The sequence below is a fragment of the Girardinichthys multiradiatus genome, chromosome 4 (assembly GCF_021462225.1).
Source record: "Girardinichthys multiradiatus isolate DD_20200921_A chromosome 4, DD_fGirMul_XY1, whole genome shotgun sequence".
In the NCBI taxonomy this organism is placed as follows: domain Eukaryota; kingdom Metazoa; phylum Chordata; class Actinopteri; order Cyprinodontiformes; family Goodeidae; genus Girardinichthys; species Girardinichthys multiradiatus.
The window spans coordinates 52,065,782-52,086,193 of NC_061797.1; the positions used below are offsets into that span (position 1 = coordinate 52,065,782).

The 20,412-nt window shown below is 47.0% G+C and overlaps 1 protein-coding gene across 7 annotated transcripts in view; it reads left to right on the plus strand.

The window, feature by feature from the left end:
* The window catches only part of tp53bp1 (tumor protein p53 binding protein, 1), a 42,862-nt gene that overhangs the window by 10,540 nt on the left and 11,910 nt on the right, over nucleotides 1–20,412 (plus strand). For 3 of the 7 annotated variants that reach the window (XM_047364173.1, XM_047364175.1, XM_047364174.1), the window contains 17 exons: nucleotides 1,577–1,632; nucleotides 1,721–1,804; nucleotides 2,005–2,059; nucleotides 2,452–2,621; nucleotides 2,764–2,890; nucleotides 2,979–3,073; nucleotides 3,144–3,316; nucleotides 7,270–8,263; nucleotides 9,221–9,337; nucleotides 9,419–9,598; nucleotides 9,674–9,740; nucleotides 10,245–10,334; nucleotides 11,267–11,543; nucleotides 11,745–11,813; nucleotides 11,900–12,052; nucleotides 17,040–17,260; nucleotides 17,463–17,687. In XM_047364173.1, coding sequence (XP_047220129.1) covers nucleotides 1,577–1,632; nucleotides 1,721–1,804; nucleotides 2,005–2,059; nucleotides 2,452–2,621; nucleotides 2,764–2,890; nucleotides 2,979–3,073; nucleotides 3,144–3,316; nucleotides 7,270–8,263; nucleotides 9,221–9,337; nucleotides 9,419–9,598; nucleotides 9,674–9,740; nucleotides 10,245–10,334; nucleotides 11,267–11,543; nucleotides 11,745–11,813; nucleotides 11,900–12,052; nucleotides 17,040–17,260; nucleotides 17,463–17,687 — 3,153 coding nt within the window. The remainder of the gene's footprint in view (nucleotides 1–1,576; nucleotides 1,633–1,720; nucleotides 1,805–2,004; nucleotides 2,060–2,451; nucleotides 2,622–2,763; nucleotides 2,891–2,978; nucleotides 3,074–3,143; nucleotides 3,317–7,269; nucleotides 8,264–9,220; nucleotides 9,338–9,418; nucleotides 9,599–9,673; nucleotides 9,741–10,244; nucleotides 10,335–11,266; nucleotides 11,544–11,744; nucleotides 11,814–11,899; nucleotides 12,053–17,039; nucleotides 17,261–17,462; nucleotides 17,688–20,412) is intronic. The other 4 variants (XM_047364178.1, XM_047364177.1, XM_047364176.1 and 1 more) reach the window with 4 other exon arrangements.

Here is a 20,412-nt window from a genome sequence, read left to right on the forward strand (position 1 = left end):
TTCAATCCCTTCCCTCCTCCTTCCTTCCCTCCTTCCCTCCCTCCTCCTTTGCATCGCATGCCCTCCCTCCCTCCCTCCCTCCTTCACATCCCTCCCTCCCTCCCTCCTTCACTCCCCATTCCCTCCTGCCCCATCCTTCCTTCCTCCCTCCCTCTCCGTCCTTCCCTCCTTCCGTCACTCCCTCCCTCCTTCCCTCCTTCACTCCCTCCCCTCCTTCCTCTCTCCTTCACTCCCTGCCCTCCTTCCTTCCTTCTTCCCTCCTTCCTTCTTCCTTCACTCCCTCCCTCCTTCCTTCCTTCCTTCCCTCCCTCCTTCCTTCACTCCCTCCCTCCTTCCTTCCCTCCTTCACTCCCTCCCTCCCTCCCTCCCTCCTTCACTCCCTCCCTCCTTCCCTCCTTCCTTCCCTCCCTCCTTCACTCCCTCCCTCCCGCCCTCCCTCCCTCCCTCCCTCCCTCCTTCCTTCCCTCCCTCCTTCCCTCCTTCCTTCACTCCCTCCCTCCTTCCTTCCTTCCTTCCTTCCCTCCCTCCTTCCTTCACTCCCTCCCTCCTTCCTTCCCTCCTTCACTCCCTCCCTCCCTCCTTCACTCCCTCCCTCCCTCCCTCCCTCCTTCACTCCCTCCCTCCTTCCCTCCTTCCTTCCCTCCCTCCTTCACTCCCTCCCTCCCTCCTTCCTTCCCTCCCTCCTTCCCTCCTTCCTTCACTCCCTCCCTCCTTCCCTCCTTCCCTCCCTCCTTCCCTCCTTCACTCCCTCCCTCCCTCCCTCCCTCCTTCCCTCCCTCCTTCCCTCCTTCCCTCCCTCCCTCCCTCCTTCCTTCCCTCCTTCCCTCCCTCCCTCCTTCCTTCCTTCCCTCCCTCCCTCCCTCCTTCCTTCACTCCCTCCCTCCTTCCTTCCTTCCTTCACTCCCTCCCTCCTTCCTTCCTTCCTTCCCTCCTTCCTTCCTTCCTTCCCTCCTTCCCTCCTTCCTTCCCTCCCTCCTTCACTCCCTCCCTCCCTCCTTCCTTCCCTCCTTCCCTCCTTCCCTCCCTCCCTCCCTCCCTCCTTCCTTCCCTCCCTCCTTCCCTCCTTCCTTCACTCCCTCCCTCCTTCCCTCCTTCCCTCCCTCCTTCACTCCCTCCCTCCCTCCCTCCTTCCCTCCTTCCCTCCCTCCCTCCTTCCTTCCCTCCTTCCCTCCCTCCCTCCTTCCTTCCTTCCCTCCCTCCCTCCCTCCTTCCTTCACTCCCTCCCTCCTTCCTTCCTTCCTTCACTCCCTCCCTCCTTCCTTCCCTCCTTCACTCCCTCCCTCCCTCCCTCCCTCCTTCCTTCCCTCCTTCCCTCCCTCCCTCCTTCCTTCCTTCCCTCCCTCCCTCCTTCCTTCACTCCCTCCCTCCTTCCTTCCTTCCTTCACTCCCTCCCTCCTTCCTTCCTTCCTTCCCTCCTTCACTCCCTCCCTCCTTCCCTCCCTCCCTCCTTCACTCCCTCCCTCCCTCCCTCCTTCCTTCACTCCCTCCCTCCCTCCCTCCTTCCTTCCTTCCCTCCTTCCTTCCTTCCTTCCCTCCCTCTGATATGATGAAATAATGTTTCCATTCGATGGTTCAGGTTTGTACCAGAGGATTCTGGAGCGGATTCTACAACAAACTGCGTTCCGTCTGACGGTCGGTGGTCTTTGTGTTTGACGCAGAAATGTCAAATGAATAGTTTGTGTTGTTATGCTTAATAAATGGTTCTTGTGTGTGTTTTCAGGTGGATCTTCTCAGTTTGGATTTCTTGAGCTCTCACAGAGTCAGGACCTTCAAGCTGACCAGGGCTTTGAGCGTCACTCTGAAAGTAAGGAGCAAAGGATATTGGTTATTTTCTCTTGATTTCTTCTTCATGATACAGACAGACTCTTCAAATGTATGAAATGATCACATGGTCTGTCGTGTTTCTGCTGCTAGATGAAAATGTAATGTCTTATTGTGTTGAACGTAGCATAGCAACTGTCTCTGACACTCATCAGTTCAACGTCTATGTTTTTGTTATCGCAGAGCAGCAGGGCGTCAGCTGCAAACCTTTGGCGAGTCGAGACAACAATGCAGTGAGGTAAATACCATTTATTTATAGCAACGAAAGTATTAAAGATTAGCCCGATTTAAAGCTCTTGTTGATCATTCCAGAAAGGTTGGATTGTCATTGAAACTAAGTAACATTTTAATCACCAAATGTAATGAAAAATGTTTAGAAGATTTCTTTTTTAGCTTATTAATTCCTACCTTAAAGTATTTTTGTACATTTGTATGATAAAAGTTAGTTGCATTGACAGTTTACATAATTCAGAGGAATGATGAAGTGTCTTCTGCAAAATGTGGCAGGAAATGCAGCTGTAAACCTTAATAATCTGTTCAAGAACAGCACAAACACAGTTGGTCCCAACGGTACCCCAGTTCTCCCTCCAACTCAGGAATCTTGTCTCTCTAAAACTTCCCCTTCTCCAGGTCAGAGGTGAGCTCCAGCAGCTCCTCTGAGTCTCTGGGCCAGTCAGGCCGCCAGCTGACCGTCAAGGTTCTGCTTCACTCCCAGAACCTGCAGGCCTCAGAGCAGCCAGACCACCAGGACTGTGAGATCCTGTCTTCACAGGAGGACCTGTTTGATGCTGAGAAGTTGGGTACGTTTATGTGGCTCAGCTGGTTCTTCCAAGAGCAAACGTTTCTCTGTGTTTCTGCAGTGTGAACATAAAACTGTTAATAGCCCCGTTATGTTAAAACCTAAATATTCAGTGTTTCTCTGTCCAATGTGGGACCTTTCAGGTGCTGCTGTTGACAGCACAGTGGCTGAGCCGGAGCAGCAGGCTCAGCCCACCTCCACACCGGCCCACACCCTCCGGCTGCTGCATCTGTCCGGACAGGGAACACTGGTGCAGGAAAGTCTGTCCCAGTAAGTCACAAGGTGTTGCTTCGCTTCACCAAGGGGCCAAACTTTGGAAAACGACTCTATATTTGGTTCTGTCTGCCTGTTCTCCTAGGAGCTCCGTTGATTACGTCGCCCCCACCCCAGACAACTTCACGCACACTCCTTTAATTGTTCCGAGCTCGCCTACCGAAGCGGAAAATGAACACGGTAAGGGACTAATTTAAATTAGCCACTGAGCGGATTAAAAACAGCTCTGATGAATCTGCTCTGTCCTTAGCAGAGGAACCCATGGACACCTCACTTCCACCAGAGGAACAAGCAGCAGAAAAGGACGATCCGATGGAAACAGAGGCAGCCTCGAGACCCCACCCGTCTACCTCCACCCCTGAATTCTCTGGTTCGGGACCGGATCGAGCTCTCTCTGTCCCAACCCAGCCAGAGTTCTCTCATGTATGCACTTCATTATTCACTTTACCCAGTCTTTGAATCAGCTAACAAAATTACTTTATATTGTGAACAGACTCTCCACTATAAATATAATCTAAATATTTATTGAAATTCCAAGATGTTTGGATCAGTTTTTTAAACTGAAACTAGTTTTAAGTTCAATCCATTTTGTTATTTGCTCTTAGATGGTATGCTCAATCCCCAATTCAATTCAGTTCAATTCAGTTTATTTATATAGCGCCAATTCACAACACATGTCGTCTCAAGGTTCTTCACAACAGTCAGGTTCATACATTCCAATTAATCCTAATCATTGAACAGTTCAGTCAGATTCAGTTATTTATTCAAATTGGATAAAAAGTTTTTCTATCTAAGGAAACCCAGCAGATTGCATCCAGTCAGTGACTTGCAGCATTCACTCCTCCTGGATGAGCATGTAGAGACAGTGGACAGTCACTGGTGTTGACTTTGCAGCAATCCCTCATACTGAGCATGCATGTAGCGACAGTGGAGAGGAAAAACTCCCTTTTAACAGGAAGAAACCTCCAGCAGAACCAGAACCAGGCTCAGTGTGAGCGGCCATCTGCCACGACCGACTGGAGGTTTGAGAGAACAGAGCAGAGACACAAAGAGAACAAAGAAGCACTGATCCAGGAGTACTTTCTATGGGAAGGAAAAGTAAATGTTAATGGATGTAGCTCCTTTAGTCCTTTCATCTAGAAAGAAAGAACAGATAAACTCTGATCCAGTTTTCAAGGTTAGAGTCTGAAAGAGAGCACATAGAGTTAGTCACAGTAGAAGTTCAGTCAGTAGCCATGTCTAGGAGAGAGAAAGGGTTAAACACTGAAAGACAGGGCTATGTGGATCATCTGTAGAAGGTGAGCATTAATTTGTTGCCAGCAGAAGTTTGGACGATGCCCCTCTCCAGAAAGGTGTCACGGGCAGACACAGAGTCAGGCCAGGTGTAGCTTCTAGGAAGAGAAAAGAGAGAACAAAGTTAAAAGCTGAAATAACAGCGAATAATGCAAAATTGGAGAGTAGTATGAGAATGTAGCAAAGAGGGTGAAAGTGGTCATTATGTCCTCCAGCAGCCTAAGCCTATAGCAGCATAACTACAGAGATAGCTCAGGATAAACTAAGCCACTCTAACTATAAGCTTTATCAAAAAGGAAAGTTTTAAGCCTAGCCTTAAAAGTAGACAGGGTGTCTGCCTCACGGACTAAAACTGGGAGCTGGTTCCACAGGAGAGGAGCCTGATAACTAAAGGATCTGCCTCCCATTCTACTTCTAGAGACTCTAGGAACCACCAGTAAACCTGCAGTCTGAGAACAAAGTGCTCTGTTAGGAACATATGGACCAATCAGATCTCTGATGTATGATGGAGCTAGATCATTAAGGGCTTTATATGTGAGGAGGAGAATTTTAAATTATATTCTGGATTTAACAGGGAGCCAATGAAGGGAAGCTAAAATAGGAGAAATATGATCTCTCTTTTTAATTTTCATCAGAACTCTTGCTGCAGCATTTTGAATCAGCTGAAGGTTTTTAACTGCATTTTGTGGACATCCTGATAGTAAAGAATTACAATAGTCCAGTCTTGAAGTAACAAATGCATGGACTAGTTTTTCAGCGTCACTCCTGGACAGGATATTTCTAATTTTGGCAATGTTCTGGAGGTGAAAGAAGGAAATCCTAGAAACCTGTTTAATATGGGATTTAAATGACATGTCCTAGTCAAAGTTAACACCAAGGTTTTTGACTTTATTATCCTGTGGTACTCCACAATTAACCCTGGAGTTTAAAGATGATTTATCATTTACATGAACAAACTGGAATCTGTCAGACAGATAAGATTTAAACCAGCCTAGCGCTGTTCCCCTGATCCCTACAGCATATTCCAGCCTTTCTAAGAGAATATTATGATCAACTGGATCAAATGCAGCACTGAGATCTAACAGAACCAGAACAGACACAATGATGAAGGTTCAGGGTAAATAAGTTCTAGAGGATGAAGGTTCAGGGTAAAGTTCTAGATGATGAAGGTTCAGGGTAAATAAGTTCTAGATGATGAAGGGTCAGGGTAAATAAGTTCTAGAGGATGAAGGTTCAGGGTACATAAGTTCTAGATGATGAAGGTTCAGGGTACATAAGTTCTAGAGGATGAAGGTTCAGGGTAAATAAGTTCTAGATGATGAAGGTTCAGCGTAAATACGTTCTAGATGATGAAGGTTCAGGGTAAATAAGTTCTAGATGATGAAGGTTCAGCGTAAATACGTTCTAGATGATGAAGGTTCAGGGTAAATAAGTTCTAGAGGAATGAAGGTTCAGGGTAAATAAGTTCTAGATGATGAAGGTTCAGGGTAAATAAGTTCTAGATGATGAAGGTTCAGGGTAAATAAGTTATAGATGATGAAGGTTCAGGGTAAATAAGTTCTGCAGGTTGAAGGTTCAGGGTAAATAAGTTCTAGATGATGAAGGTTCAGGGTAAATAAGTTCTGCAGGTTGAAGGTTCAGGGTAAATAAGTTCTAGAGGATGAAGGTTCAGGGTAAATAAGTTCTAGATGATGAAGGTTCAGGGTAAATAAGTTCTAGAGGATGAAGGTTCAGGGTAAATAAGTTCTGCAGGTTGAAGGTTCAGGGTAAATAAGTTCTAGAGGATGAAGGTTCAGGGTAAATAAGTTCTAGAGGATGAAGGTTCAGGGTAAATAAGTTCTAGATGATGAAGGTTCAGGGTAAATAAGTTCTAGATGATAAAGGTTCAGGGTAAATAAGTTCTAGATGATGAAGGTTCAGGGTAAATAAGTTCTAGATGATGAAGGTTCAGGGTAAATAAGTTCTAGATGATGAAGGTTCAGGGTAAATAAGTTCTAGAGGATGAAGGTTCAGGGTAAATAAGTTCTGCAGGTTGAAGGTTCAGGGTAAATAAGTTCTAGAGGATGAAGGTTCAGGGTAAATAAGTTCTAGATGATGAAGGTTCAGGGTAAATAAGTTCTAGATGATGAAGGTTCAGGGTAAATAAGTTCTAGATGATAAAGGTTCAGGGTAAATAAGTTCTAGATGATGAAGGTTCAGGGTAAATAAGTTCTAGATGATGAAGGTTCAGGGTAAATAAGTTCTAGATGATGAAGGTTCAGGGTAAATAAGTTCTAGATGATGAAGGTTCAGGGTAAATAAGTTCTGCAGGTTGAAGGTTCAGGGTAAATAAGTTCTAGAGGAATGAAGGTTCAGGGTAAATAAGTTCTGCAGGTTGAAGGTTCAGGGTAAATAAGTTCTAGATGATGAAGGTTCAGGGTAAATAAGTTCTGCAGGTTGAAGGTTCAGGGTAAATAAGTTCTAGAGGATGAAGGTTCAGGGTAAATAAGTTCTGCAGGTTGAAGGTTCAGGGTAAATAAGTTCTAGATGATGAAGGTTCAGGGTAAATAAGTTCTAGATGATGAAGGTTCAGGGTAAATAAGTTCTAGATGATGAAGGTTCAGGGTAAATAAGTTCTAGATGATAAAGGTTCAGGGTAAATAAGTTCTAGATGATGAAGGTTCAGGGTAAATAAGTTCTGCAGGTTGAAGGTTCAGGGTAAATAAGTTCTGCAGGTTGAAGGTTCAGGGTAAATAAGTTCTAGAGGAATGAAGGTTCAGGGTAAATAAGTTCTGCAGGTTGAAGGTTCAGGGTGAATACGTTGTGGATGAGGAAGGTTCATGGTTACATGATGGAGACGTGTCCAGAGTTATCTAGAAGATCATATCCATGGTTGACAATCTTTTCATAAACCAAAATATCAAATTAATTCTCACAATAAATCAGATCACAATCTGGACTTTCTCTGAACGTTTTTAGGCCTTCATTATTAATGATTCATAGTACTAAAAACTCATTTTTACACATTTATGTTGTATCAGGAAGGGGTTTGATCCTGCGCTGCAGCCGTAGCTTCAACATCCAAAGCTCTCTTTGTGTTTCAGGATGTTTTTGTTCCAACGCAGAGCCAAGACGGTAGTAAGAAGTCCTCACCATTGCCTTCTGAGACACAGTCTGAGCTCCGGGACTCGGCCCCATTCACTGCACCGCTGCAGCTTTCCGTGAACACACAGAGCAGTAACCCGCTTCCAGTCGAGGAGGACAGTCAGGCCACACAGATAGAAGAGCTGGAAGAGCCGCCTGGTGTCGACACCAGTGACTCTGTGACCTCATGTCATGTTCAGGAGAACAAGCGTAACGCCATAAACTCAGCATTACAAGCTGCTGAACCATCAAACCAGCCTAGCCAGACTGAGCAGAAGCCTGATCCGTCTCAGGAACCTGGCATGCAGAAACGGGCAGAAGCTGCTTTGAATGTACAAAATGTGAATGTAAATGAAATCAGCAACTCTAACCACTCTGATGTGGCTGCAAACAGCTACGTGCAGGAGACTCCCTGCACCACCACACTCTGCAGTTTGCCTTCACAGTCAATCATCTCTCAAAGCTCACCTGTCGATGTGAGTCCTGTCAGCTTGAGGGGAGAAACGGCCAAGACCCAACCTGTACAACATCAGCAGGTAGTGGCCAGTGATAGCCCGACAGACAATAACAGGATGGATGACTGTGAGCGGCCGAAGGCGGTAGAGGAAGAGGAGTTGGTGATGGAGGAGGAGAACACAGGTGGTGCCTCAGGAATGGCTCTGGTCCTCTCCCAGAGTCAGCTGATGTCTCCTGAGCCCATGGAGGAGGAGATCCAAGACAGGAGTCAGGACAGCATCATCGTTGTGACAGACAGCGAGAAAGATGCCGCTTCCCAGTCAAAGACCAGTATTTCTGAACCCATCGGGACCAAGCGGTCCGTCACCGCTAACAGCCACCAGCGTCAGACTCAGGAAGAAAGGGCAGATGTTGCTCTGGACGGGTCACCCCAGACTGGGAGCATGAGGCAGGAACCAGAAAGTGTCAAAGATAAGAGCCTGAGTGACAGCTCAGGAGGTGAGCACTGCTTTTAAACGAGAAACCGACTGTTAATTTACGGAAAGGTGCAAGAACTCACAGCGCCCTGTAAAAGGTTTCAGAACCCTTGAACTTTTTATTTTTACATTTTGTCACTTTACAACCAGAAGCTAAATGTATTTTATTGGCATTTAATGTCACAGAGCAACACATAGTTTTGGAAGGAAAACAAAACCTGCTTTAAAAGCCTATTTATAAAAGAAATCGTTTCTCCACCAGCTTTGCAAGCAGTGACTGACATTTATGCCCATTTTTCTTTGCAAAACAGCTTCATCTCAGTCAGATTGGATGGAGAGCATCTCTAAACATAGAAACCATGCAACAGATTCTCAGTTGAATTTAGATCTGGACTTTGACTAGGCCATTCTATCAGATTATAGCTTTGGCTGCATGTTTATGGTTGTTGTCCTGCTGGAAGGTGATCCTCCACCCCAGCCTCAAGTCTTCTGCAGCCTCCAGGATTGTCCTCTGTCTGTCTCTATCTCTGCTGAAGAAAAGATTCCCCACAGCATGATGTTGCCACTACTGTGTTTCTCTGTGGGTAAGGTATGTTCGGGGCGGTGTGTGGTCTACTAAGTGGCTTCCGAATTGGTTGCATTAGAGTAAGGATGCATAAATATGAACACTTTAAAGACTTTTAAATATAAAAACCATGCCTGTCTTAAATAAATCCCAAAACGATACATTGAAGTTTGTTTGTAATGTGACAAAGTGTGCATTTTTCCTATATTTAAGCTGGCCTGGAGTTCTTGTGGGATTTTAACATATTTTAGGGGAGAATTTTGTTTGTATCCCAGGAACGTGGTTGGATCAAACCCTCTTGGAATGTGTCGTGAAATGTGATCGGTAGAGTCAGGGATGTTGGAAAAAGTGTTTACATGTTGGACCTCTGCTCCCTGAAAACTCAACCAGCTGATCCCTGCTTTTCTGTCACAGAAATTTCTTTCCACTTCACTCTTCCTAAAGAAGGGGAGCTGATTGGTCCTGCCGTCAGCTCCACGCCGCCTCTGATCAACCAGCTCAAGCAGACGCTCAGACACAGCACACCCATCGGTGGGTTTATAACGCCAGAAAACATTGGTGTCAGACGGGATCTGCCGCTGAGATTCAGTGTTTATTTTTGCTTTTATGCAGAGATTGCCCCCTTTTCCGAGAAGCCAGACATCTCTCCGGATGTGGCGCCGGCAGCCGGCGATGTTGCGTCGGTAGAAGGAGGAGAGGACGCAGCTGGAAGGGAAGACGGGAAGCTGAGCTTGAGGATGAAGCTGGTGACGCCCGTGGAGGAAGGAAGCTCTGAACGCTTCAGTCTGCAGAGTAAGAACCTGTTTTCAGCCAGAGACAATGAACCTGTCACCTTCTCACTCTCACATCTCTTTTTTTTTTTTTTAGAGCCAGCTCTGTTGGAGGAGGATGAATTAGTCACCAAGGTTACGACTGTTTCCATGGCTGTAACCAGGTAACGAGCCACTCTGACCCTGACTTCTGTCTGAACTGAAGTCCTTCATGAAAGAGCTCATTGTTCATTATTTGTGTTCAAGGCTCAAACTGCAGAGAAATCAAATGGTGCTTCATTGTTCTCTCTGTTGAACCTCTTGAAAAAGCACCTAATGAGCCGGTAATCGTCACGTTTGCTCCAAGGTCTTAATACAAACTGCACTCCCCTAACAAGGCAGTTCAGAAAGGACCATCTGAGCCACAGGTTACCTGCAGGTATCTTAGTCTGTGGAGAAATAAACAAGAGGACAGAGGAAAAGCATTCTGTTGTTTCCAATTCCTGACGCCCACAAGCGGCTCTGATCCCAAACGTTTTACCTTACTGCTCTGTTAGTTTGAAAGGGTGAAACTGTTTCCTCAGGAACCGTGTGTAGCCCCTGGTTTCTGTGGCTGAAATGCAGTTTTATCATTGAAACACGTTTAAACAGAACTGATGTGTGATTTTTGTATTTGGTTGTATTTGCAGCCCCTCAGTGTTCACTCGGGTTCGGCAGGTGCACCGACAGCAGGGGGCGGAGGAGGACATTCATCCTGGAAACAACACTGCAGCCATCAGGTAAGAGCATGATCGGCTACAGCATCATGTACCTTCTTCTGTTTCCACCTCAACACTCACCCTGACTCCATCAGCCCCACATTATCACACTTATTACCAGCAAATGTCTACAAACCTGGAAGACAAGATTAGGCCAGAATTCATCTACAAGGATGTGAGAGACTAATACCATCAGTACTGAAAGGTATTAATGCTGAAGGTGGTCCGACACGCAGCTGGATCATGGGGTGTACACAGTTTTTCTTTTCTAAAATGAGGATAATTTTGAATCTGTTGTGTGGTTTTATACTTTGGAGGTAATATATGTTTAGAACCTGGCAGGTAGCAGATCATTTTGATATGTCCTCCTAATATCTAAACTCCTAGAACTAAAGGAGTGGCTGTATCATATGTTGGACTTTTAAGGATTGTCCAAGTTGGGTTTTGCTTTGGGCTAAAGTCTAGTTTTTCTTCTACCTCTCTGTCGGCAATTTTACTGATACGTCTTAGATGTTCCTAAAAAAAATGATCTATATGTTTAAACAGCTCAGAATCAGCTTTACATCACACAATCATACCCATCTTTTGTCAAATTAAATATTTCACTTTACCCAAAGAAATGTCATCATTGCACATTTTATTGTTTGAGTTCAGAAAACTCTGTGCGGCCGACCCTCCCAACAGAAGAGACACTGATGTGCAGGAAAGGGTTAATCAGCCTTTTTAATCTAAAGTTGGATTTGTTGTCTCCACATCAGCTCACTATCTGTTGTTCTGCTCTGCTCTATGATTCATCCTCGTTGTTGGGGGTTGTCACTGCTGTTGGATCATCAGCAAACTTAATGAGCTTGTTTTTTACTAAATTCTGCAGGAATGTCACGTCAACAGAGTAAAGAACACGGGCCTGAGCATACATCCCTGAGGGACACCTGTGATCTGTTTGTCTGTTCTAGGGGGAAACTGTTTGCCTCTCCACAGAGGAGCTCCCAGGTTTCTTCCCTGGGTTGTAACAGCCTCCCTAACAGCCAGTCCGAGCTGTCACAGCAGGATATGTTGTCAGCACCGCAGAACAACCTAAGAGGTCCCCACGTTCCCGCAGAGCCATCTGACAAGAGGCAAGAACCATCTGAAGCTCCTAATCTGCCTCTTCCCAACAGTGTTGATGTGGGACCTAAGGAGGCTTCCCAGAAGACATCTGAGAACTCCACCCACTCTACTCCGTCCAACAAGGTGTGTACGTGATGAGAAGGAGCATGGGTGTTTAGTTTGTATTTGACGCGCTCACATTGGGTCCAGAGTAAGAACAGAAGGGATTGAGTTGGATAAAGGTGGTTCTACTAGGCTGAATTCACTAAAGAAGGATGTCTGAAGGAAAAAGACCAGATCTCTCTGAGGTGGACTCACCGTAGCTTCTGTCATTGTGTTTTTCAGTCACGCCAGCGGACCGTCTCCCAGCAGACCAGCTTCGATGGGCCGGGTCTGCGCTCACCTGCTGGCCGGGTACAGACCCAGTAAAGCCTTTTATGGATAAGAGGAAGCTCTACTCATGTCTGCAACTGTTTACACTCTTTTCTCCTGTCTGAAAGGGGGAACCAGAATCTCCATCATTCAGAAGAACCGCAGTGCCGACCCACCGCAGACACGTGCGTACCATTCAGGAGGTCCGGACCACCATCACACGGATCATCACAGACGTTTACTATGAGGACGGCAGAGAGGTGGACCGTCGAGTCACAGAGGTAGCAGTTCTTTACACGATGGCAGCAGAACCTCTGAGTTAACATGTTGGGTTTACACATAATGAAAGGTTTTCTGTGGGTCTTAGGTCAGAGGATTTAGGTGACCTTAGGTCTGGTACCAGTTCTGTGTTGATTCGACCAAATGTTTTGGAAGACCCACTGTTAAATTTACTGGACCCGTACTTATCCCTCCTTTGTTTCACAGCAGACCAAAGCCCCTGTAGTGTGTAACAAACTCCATGTTACTCCATTTTCCCTCTCTTTGGCATTTAGATGGTGTCACATAGTTGCTATGGAGACTCGTTGACCCCAGGATGCCAGATGTTGCGAGAGCTTTGGAGAGTTTTTCATCTTCGTTACCATCCGGCTCACTATGTGATGAAAAGATAAACCTCAGAGCGCCCTTGTTTTTAAAAAAGCTTTTTTAATGTATAAAAAACATGGCCGACACATGGGCTACAAGCATCTTACCTGGGCTGATGGTAACCAGAACCGGACTGTTGCTCAGTGGTCCAAAGTCCTGTTTTCAGATGAAAGTAAATTCTGCTATGTTGTCTGGGGCCTAAATGCCCCTGGTAGGGTCTCCCATGGCAAACAGGCTCTAGGTGATGGGTCAGACAAAGAATGGTTCAAGAACCCCTCATGAAAAACACAATATCGAGGCACGTGACGTCGCCCGGTACGGCGGAGCCGGGGTCCCACCCTGGAGCCAGGCCTGGGGTCGGGACTCGTCGGAGAGCGCCTGGTGGCCGGGTTGCTCCTCGCGGAACCCGGCCGGGCCAAGCCCGAACAAGAGACGCGAGGCCATCCCCCAGTGGGCCCACCACCTGCAGGGGGAACCGTGAGGGACCGGTGCAAAGAGGATTGGGTGGCGGACGAAGGTGAAGACCTCAGCGGCCCGATCCCCGGATGCTTAGGCTGGCTCTAGGGACGTGGAATGTCACCTCGCTGGGGGGGAAGGAGCCTGAGCTGGTGCAGGAGGTCGAGAGATATCGACTAGAAATAGTTGGGCTCATCTCCACGCACAACGTGGGTTCTGGAACCCATCTCATCGAGAAGGGTTGGACTCTCTTCTACTCTGGATTGGCCCACGGGGAGAGGCGGCGGGCTGGTGTGGGTTTGCTTGTTGCCCCCCAGCTCAGCCGTCTCGTGTTGGGGTTTACCCCAGTGGATGAGAGGGTTGTATCCCTGCGCCTTCAGGTTGGGGAGAGGTCTCTGACTATCATTTCAGCCTACAGGCCGAGTGGTAGTGCAGAGTACCCTGCCTTCTTGGCGTCCCTGTCGGGGTTGCTGGATAGTGCCCCTCCTGGGGACTCCATTATTCTGCTGGGGGACTTCAACGCCCACGTGGGGAACGACAGTGACACCTGGAGAGGCGTGATTGGGAGGAATGGCCTCCCCGATCTGAATCCGAGTGGTGTTTTGTTATTGGACTTCTGTGCTAGTCATGGATTGTCCATAATGAACACCATGTTCAAACATAAGGGTGTCCATCAGTGCACTTGGCACCAGGACACCCTAGGCAGGAGGTCAATGATCGACTTTGTTGTCGTATCATCAGACCTTCGGCCGCATGTTTTGGACACTCGGGTGAAGAGAGGGACTGAGCTGTCCACTGATCATCACCTGGTGGTGAGTTGGATCCGCTGGGGGAGGAGAAAGCCGGACAGACTCGGCAGGCCCAAGCGCATAGTGAGGGTCTGCTGGGAACGCCTGGCGGAGCCCTCGGCCAGGGATGTATTCAACTCCCACCTCCGGGAGAGCTTCGACCAGATCCCGGGGGATGTTGGAGACATAGACTCAGAGTGGACCATGTTCTCTGCATCTATTGTCGATGCTGCTGCCCATAGCTGCGGCCGTAAGGTCTGCGGTGCCTGTCGTGGCGGCAATCCCAGAACCCGGTGGTGGACACCGGCAGTAAGGGATGCTGTTAAGCTGAAGAAGGAGTCCTATCGGCAGTGGTTGGCTTGTGGGACTCCTGAGGCGGCTGACGGGTACCGTGAGGTCAAGCGTGCTGCGGCCCGGGCTGTGGCAAAGGCAAAAACTCGGGCCTGGGAAGAGTTCGGTGAGGCCATGGAGAAGGACTACCGGTTGGCCTCGAAGCGATTCTGGCAAACCGTCCGGCGCCTCAAGAGGGGGAAGCAGTGTTTTGCCAACACTGTTTATAGTGGGGGCGGGAGGCTGCTGACCTCAACTGAGGACATTATCGGGCGGTGGAAGGAGTACTTCGAGGATCTTCTCAATCCTGCCATCATGCATTCCCTGGTGGAAACAGAGGCTGGGGACTCGGGGTTGGACTCTTTCATCACCCAGGCTGAAGTCACCGAGGTGGTTAAAAAGCTCCGCGGTGGCAAGGCTTCGGGGTTGGATGAGATCCACCCTGAGTACCTCAAGTCTCTGGATGTTGTAGGGCTGTCATGGTTGACACGTCTCTTCAACATTGCGTGGCGGTCGGGGACAGTGCCTCTGGACTGGCAGACTGGGGTGGTGGTCCCCCTTCATAAGAAGGGGGACCGGAGGGTGTGTTCCAACTACAGGGGGATCACACTCCTCAGCCTCCCTGGTAAGGCCTACGCCAGGGTATTGGAGAGGAGAGACCGACCGATAGTCGAACCTCGGCTTCAGGAGGAACAGTGTGGTTTTCGTCCCGGCCGTGGAACACTGGACCAGCTCTATACCCTCTACAGGGTACTCGAGGGTTCATGGGAGTTTGCCCAACCGGTTCACATGTGTTTTGTGGACCTGGAGAAAGCATTCGACTGTGTCCCTCGTGATGCCCTGTGGGGGGGTGCTCCAGGAGTATGGAATCGGGGGCCTTTTATTAGGGGCCATCCGGTCCCTGTACGAGCGGAGCAGGAGTTTGGTTCGCATTGCCGGCACTAAGTCGGACCTGTTCCCAGTGCACGTTGGACTCCGGCAGGGCTGCCCTTTGTCACCGGTCCTGTTCATAACTTTTATGGACAGGATTTCTAGGTGCAGCCAAGGGCCGGAGGGGGTCGGGTTTGGGGACCAGTGGATTTCGTCTCTTCTTTTTGCAGATGACGTGGTCCTGCTGGCCCCCTCTAGCCAAGACCTACAGCATGCGCTGTGGCGGTTCGCAGCCGAGTGTGAAGCGGCTGGGATGAAGATCAGCTCCTCCAAGTCCGAGGCCATGGTTCTCGACCGGAAAATGGTGGCTTGTCCTCTTCAGGTTGGAGGGGAGTTCCTGCCTCAAGTGGAGGAGTTTAAGTATCTCGGGGTCTTGTTCACGAGTGAGGGATGAATGGAGCGGGAGATCGACAGACGGATCGGTGCGGCTGCCACAGTAATGGGGGCGCTGTGCCGGTCCGTTGTGGTGAAGAGAGAGCTGAGCCGAAAAGCAAAGCTCTCAATTTACCGGTCGGTCTACGTTCCTACCCTCACCTATGGCCGTGAACTTTGGGTCATGACCGAAAGAACGAGATCCTGGATACAAGCGGCTGAAATGAGCTTCCTCCGTAGGGTTAGATAGGGTGAGGAGCTCGGCCATCCGGGAGGAGGCCCAGGGGACGGCCCAGGACACGCTGGAGGGACTATGTCTCTCGGCTGGCCTGGGAACGCCTTGGGCTCCCCCTGGAGGAACTGGAGGAGGTGTCTGGAGCGTGGGACGTCTGGGCGTCTCTGCTGAGTCTGCTGCCCCCGTGACCCGGTCCTGGATAAGCGGAAGACGACGAACGAACGAAGTAAATTCTGCATTTCATTTGGATATCAAGGTTCCAGAGTCTGGAGGAAGAGTGGAGAAGCCCAGAATCAACATTGACTGAAGGTCCAGTGTGAAGTTTCTTGTCAGTGATGACCTGGGGTGCCATGTCATCTGCTGGTTCTGGTCCACTGGGTTTTCTGTAGTCCACAGTCAATGCAACTATCTATCAGAACATCGTTATGCCCTTAATGCTCCTTTTGCTAACAAGGTTTATGGAGATGCTGATTTTATTTTTCAGCAGGACCTGGCACCGGCCCACACTGCTAAAGGTACCAAAAGCTGGTTCAGTTACCATGGTGTTCCTATTCTGGATTGGCCAGGAAACTCCCCTGACCAGAACCCCATAGAGAATCTATAGGTTGTTGTCAAGAGGAAGAGGAGAAACCAGAACCAACAAGGCAGATGATCTGAAGGCAGCTAGCAAAGCAAGCTGGGCTTCCTGAACACCTTAGCAGAACCACAGGCTGATCTCCTCTACCCCACGGAGCACTGATGCATTAATTCATGCAAGAAGAGGACCAACCAAGTACTGAGTGCATAGAAATGAACATACTTTCAGAATCCTGATGTGATATTCTGAGGTTTTGAGATGTTACATTTTAGGTTTTTATTATTTGTAAGCCATAAACACTTAAAAATGACAGCTTATTGAGCCTTAAAGTATTTCACTGTATGTGTAATGGATCTATATAACATATGAGTTTCACTTTCTGAAATGAGTGACAACAAATATTTAATTTCCTGATAATAATTACATTTTTTCAGCTGTGCCTATAGTGAGCACCTAAATCTCCTCCTGTTTTTACAGCTGACCTGCCTGGGGCTACTTGAGTATTGTTCATATTCATAAAATCCAACAATATTAAAACACCTCACCTGACTTTTACATAAAGTATGTTTGGAAAACCTGCATTCAATATAAAAAAATCGAAATGTTTGGGGCAGGATACTTGAATGTTCTCCTGTTTTTCCCATTTTGAATTGTGGGAAAAAGTAAGGAGTCTCTGTCATGTTATATTGTTACCCCATGATGTCATGCATTGTTAGTTTCACTCTGAGCAACTTATAAAATGATAAACTAAGTTAATCCTGTAAAACAGGGAATTTATTTTTATGCTATTTCTGCATCTTTACCAGGAATGCTGTATATTAGAAACCTGAACCTGAAACTATTTAATCAACAGAGCTGGAATCTTTTCCAGCTCTGCAGGGAAACAGTTGGGATGTCTCCGTCTTCAACTCGGTCTTGTCGTTCTGTGTTTTCAGGAGAGCGAGGAGCCAGTGGTGGACTGTCAGGTGCTGGACAGCGACATCTCTCCATGCCGCACAGGCAGCAGCTCTGTGACCTCTGGTGACCTCGGTGACATCAGTTCCCTGTCGTCCAAGGCCTCCAGTCTACATCACAGCTCCGGAGGGATGAGCAGCAGCACCGGCCCCATCAGGCCCGACTTCATCATGCCGCCCAACAGAGGGTTCAAATCCATCAGGTACTGCCTGGATCGGATTCTCCTCCCTTCTGTCCGCTTTACCTTCCTGTACGTTCTGCATGCAGAGGCGTCACTCCTTCACCTTCTTCTGACTTTCTAACACCCTGATTTCTCAGTGATTCATTGACCTAGGCCTGGTTCAGGTCCAGGTTGTCACAGGCATCAGTCTGAGTTCTGTCCTACGTTTAAAACGTCCCCTCAGATCGACGTCTGTGCAACCTGACCAACTCCCTTCATCCCCTCTGTGTGTCTGCAGTCCCAGGAGGGGAGGTGGGCATCCACAGAGGGGTCATAGGGGTCACAGGGCGGGGTCAGTGGTCACTGTGGGCAGAGGCGGCAGCACATTTGGGTCCAGGGCCTTCGTCCCACTGACCCCCAGAGGAAGGGCTAGAAGGGGCAGGCCCCCGTCCCACTCCTCCCTGTCCAGGTGAGTCCTACCTGAGGCTCCACCCACATGAGGAGGCAGATTGGTCCGACACTCAGGGCCTCCAGCTCCTTTCTTAAACTCTTCGTTTCCCACTCTTCTCTAACACTCCCTGTAGTTGGCTCCTCTCAGCTCATTATCAGTTCTATGTTTGCTTTGTTTCCTGAAAAACTAAAGAAAAATCAAACTACCAAATGGTTTCAGGAATTAATAAAACCCCCAAAAATAATTTATTTTCAGTGACATGAAGCAGTTTCTATATATAAAGTTTAAAAGTATAGGTTTTCCTGCTATAAAACCTTTCAAACTGCAAATATAGAGTTAAAATAAAACAAGAGGGGTCAAGCCTGATTATAGCTGCTCGATTAAAAATGATGTCGATTATTTCAAACATTTTCCCATTTATTCTGGAAAAATTATGCATCTACTGCGCTTGAAGAACAGGTAAACTTTTAAAATGGACTCAACACTGCAGAACATAAATCTAGGGTTGTTATTATCACAACAAAACTGACTCCCATATTTTACTTGTGCTTCTTCTAATAATTTCACTCAGAAGCATCTGAGCTGCTGAAGGAAAAACTATTATTTAAATTTAAAAAAATTTCACTTTCAGGTTTTCATTCAGCATTTTTCTCCCTTTGGTACTGAAAGCAGTCCTGAGGATTCAATTTTCTTTAATATCAAACTGGATTTATGCACCAATTGCAGTTTTGTTGGCCGTTCACCAATGTTTAAAACTTTGTGGCTTCAGTGTCTTTTATTACCAGTGTACCAGTTTAACCAGCAGAACAAGCTCTGAAAGTTTATACCAGATTTCTTCACGATTTTCAGTTGTTTAATATCTCTAAATGTAGAACAAACTGACTGCAGCTATAAAGCAATTAACTGAAATTGCTTTATTAAAAACCTAAAGAATATTTAGGGATGTTCTGCATATTTGTAAATCTGTCAGAGGTTGATTATAAAGTAATTTAAGTGTAAAGAATTCAAGCCGACCGGTGAATAAAATCTCTATGCAGACGTTAACTAAAGCTCGGGGTAACTAAAGCTCAGGTTAACTAAAGCTCAGGTTAACTGAAGCTCAGGTTAACTGAAGCTCAGGTTAACTGAAGCTCAGGTTAACTGAAGCTCAGGTTAACTAAAGCTCAGGTTAACTGAAGCTCAGGTTAACTAAAGCTCAGGTTAACTAAAGCTCAGGTTAACTGAAGCTCAGGGTAACTAAAGCTCAGGTTAACTGAAGCTCAGGTTAACTAAAGCTCAGGTTAACTAAAGCTCGGGGTAACTAAAGCTCAGGTTAACTAAAGCTCAGGTTAACTGAAGCTCAGGTTAACTGAAGCTCAGGTTAACTGAAGCTCAGGTTAACTGAAGCTCAGGTTAACTAAAGCTCAGGTTAACTAAAGCTCAGTGTAACTAAAGCTCAGGTTAACTAAAGCTCAGGTTAACTGAAGCTCAGGGTAACTAAAGCTCAGGTTAACTGAAGCTCAGGTTAACTAAAGCTCAGGTTAACTAAAGCTCAGGGTAACTAAAGCTCAGGTTAACTGAAGCTCAGGTTAACTAAAGCTCAGGTTAACTAAAGCTCAGGTTAACTGAAGCTCAGGGTAACTGAAGCTCAGGTTAACTAAAGCTCAGGTTAACTAAAGCTCAGTGTAACTAAAGCTCAGGTTAACTAAAGCTCAGGTTAACTGAAGCTCAGGGTAACTAAAGCTCAGGTTAACTGAAGCTCAGGTTAACTAAAGCTCAGTGTAACTAAAGCTCAGGTTAACTGAAGCTCAGGTTAACTGAAGCTCAGGTTAACTAAAGCTCAGGGTAACTGAAGCTCAGGGTAACTGAAGCTCAGGTTAACTGAAGCTCAGGTTAACTGAAGCTCAGGTTAACTAAAGCTCAGGGTAACTGAAGCTCAGGGTAACTGAAGCTCAGGTTAACTGAAGCTCAGGTTAACTGAAGCTCAGGTTAACTGAAGCTCAGGTTAACTGAAGCTCAGGTTAACTAAAGCTCAGGGTAACTGAAGCTCAGGGTAACTGAAGTTCAGGTTAACTAAAGCTCAGTGTAACTAAAGCTCAGGTTAACTAAAGCTCAGGTTAACTGAAGCTCAGGTTAACTGAAGCTCAGGTTAACTAAAGCTCAGGTTAACTGAAGCTCAGGGTAACTGAAGCTCAGGTTAACTGAAGCTCAGGTTAACTAAAGCTCAGTGTAACTAAAGCTCAGGTTAACTGAAGCTCAGGTTAACTAAAGCTCAGGGTAACTGAAGCTCAGGTTAACTGAAGCTCAGGTTAACTGAAGCTCAGGTTAACTGAAGCTCAGGTTAACTGAAGCTCAGGTTAACTAAAGCTCAGGGTAACTGAAGCTCAGGGTAACTGAAGCTCAGGTTAACTAAAGCTCAGTGTAACTAAAGCTCAGGTTAACTAAAGCTCAGGTTAACTAAAGCTCAGTGTAACTAAAGCTCAGGTTAACTAAAGCTCAGGTTAACTGAAGCTCAGGGTAACTAAAGCTCAGGTTAACTGAAGCTCAGGTTAACTAAAGCTCAGGTTAACTGAAGCTCAGGTTAACTGAAGCTCAGGTTAACTGAAGCTCAGGTTAACTAAAGCTCAGGGTAACTAAAGCTCAGGGTAACTGAAGCTCAGGGTAACTGAAGCTCAGGTTAACTAAAGCTCAGGGTAACTGAAGCTCAGGTTAACTAAAGCTCAGGTTAACTGAAGCTCAGGTTAACTGAAGCTCAGGTTAACTA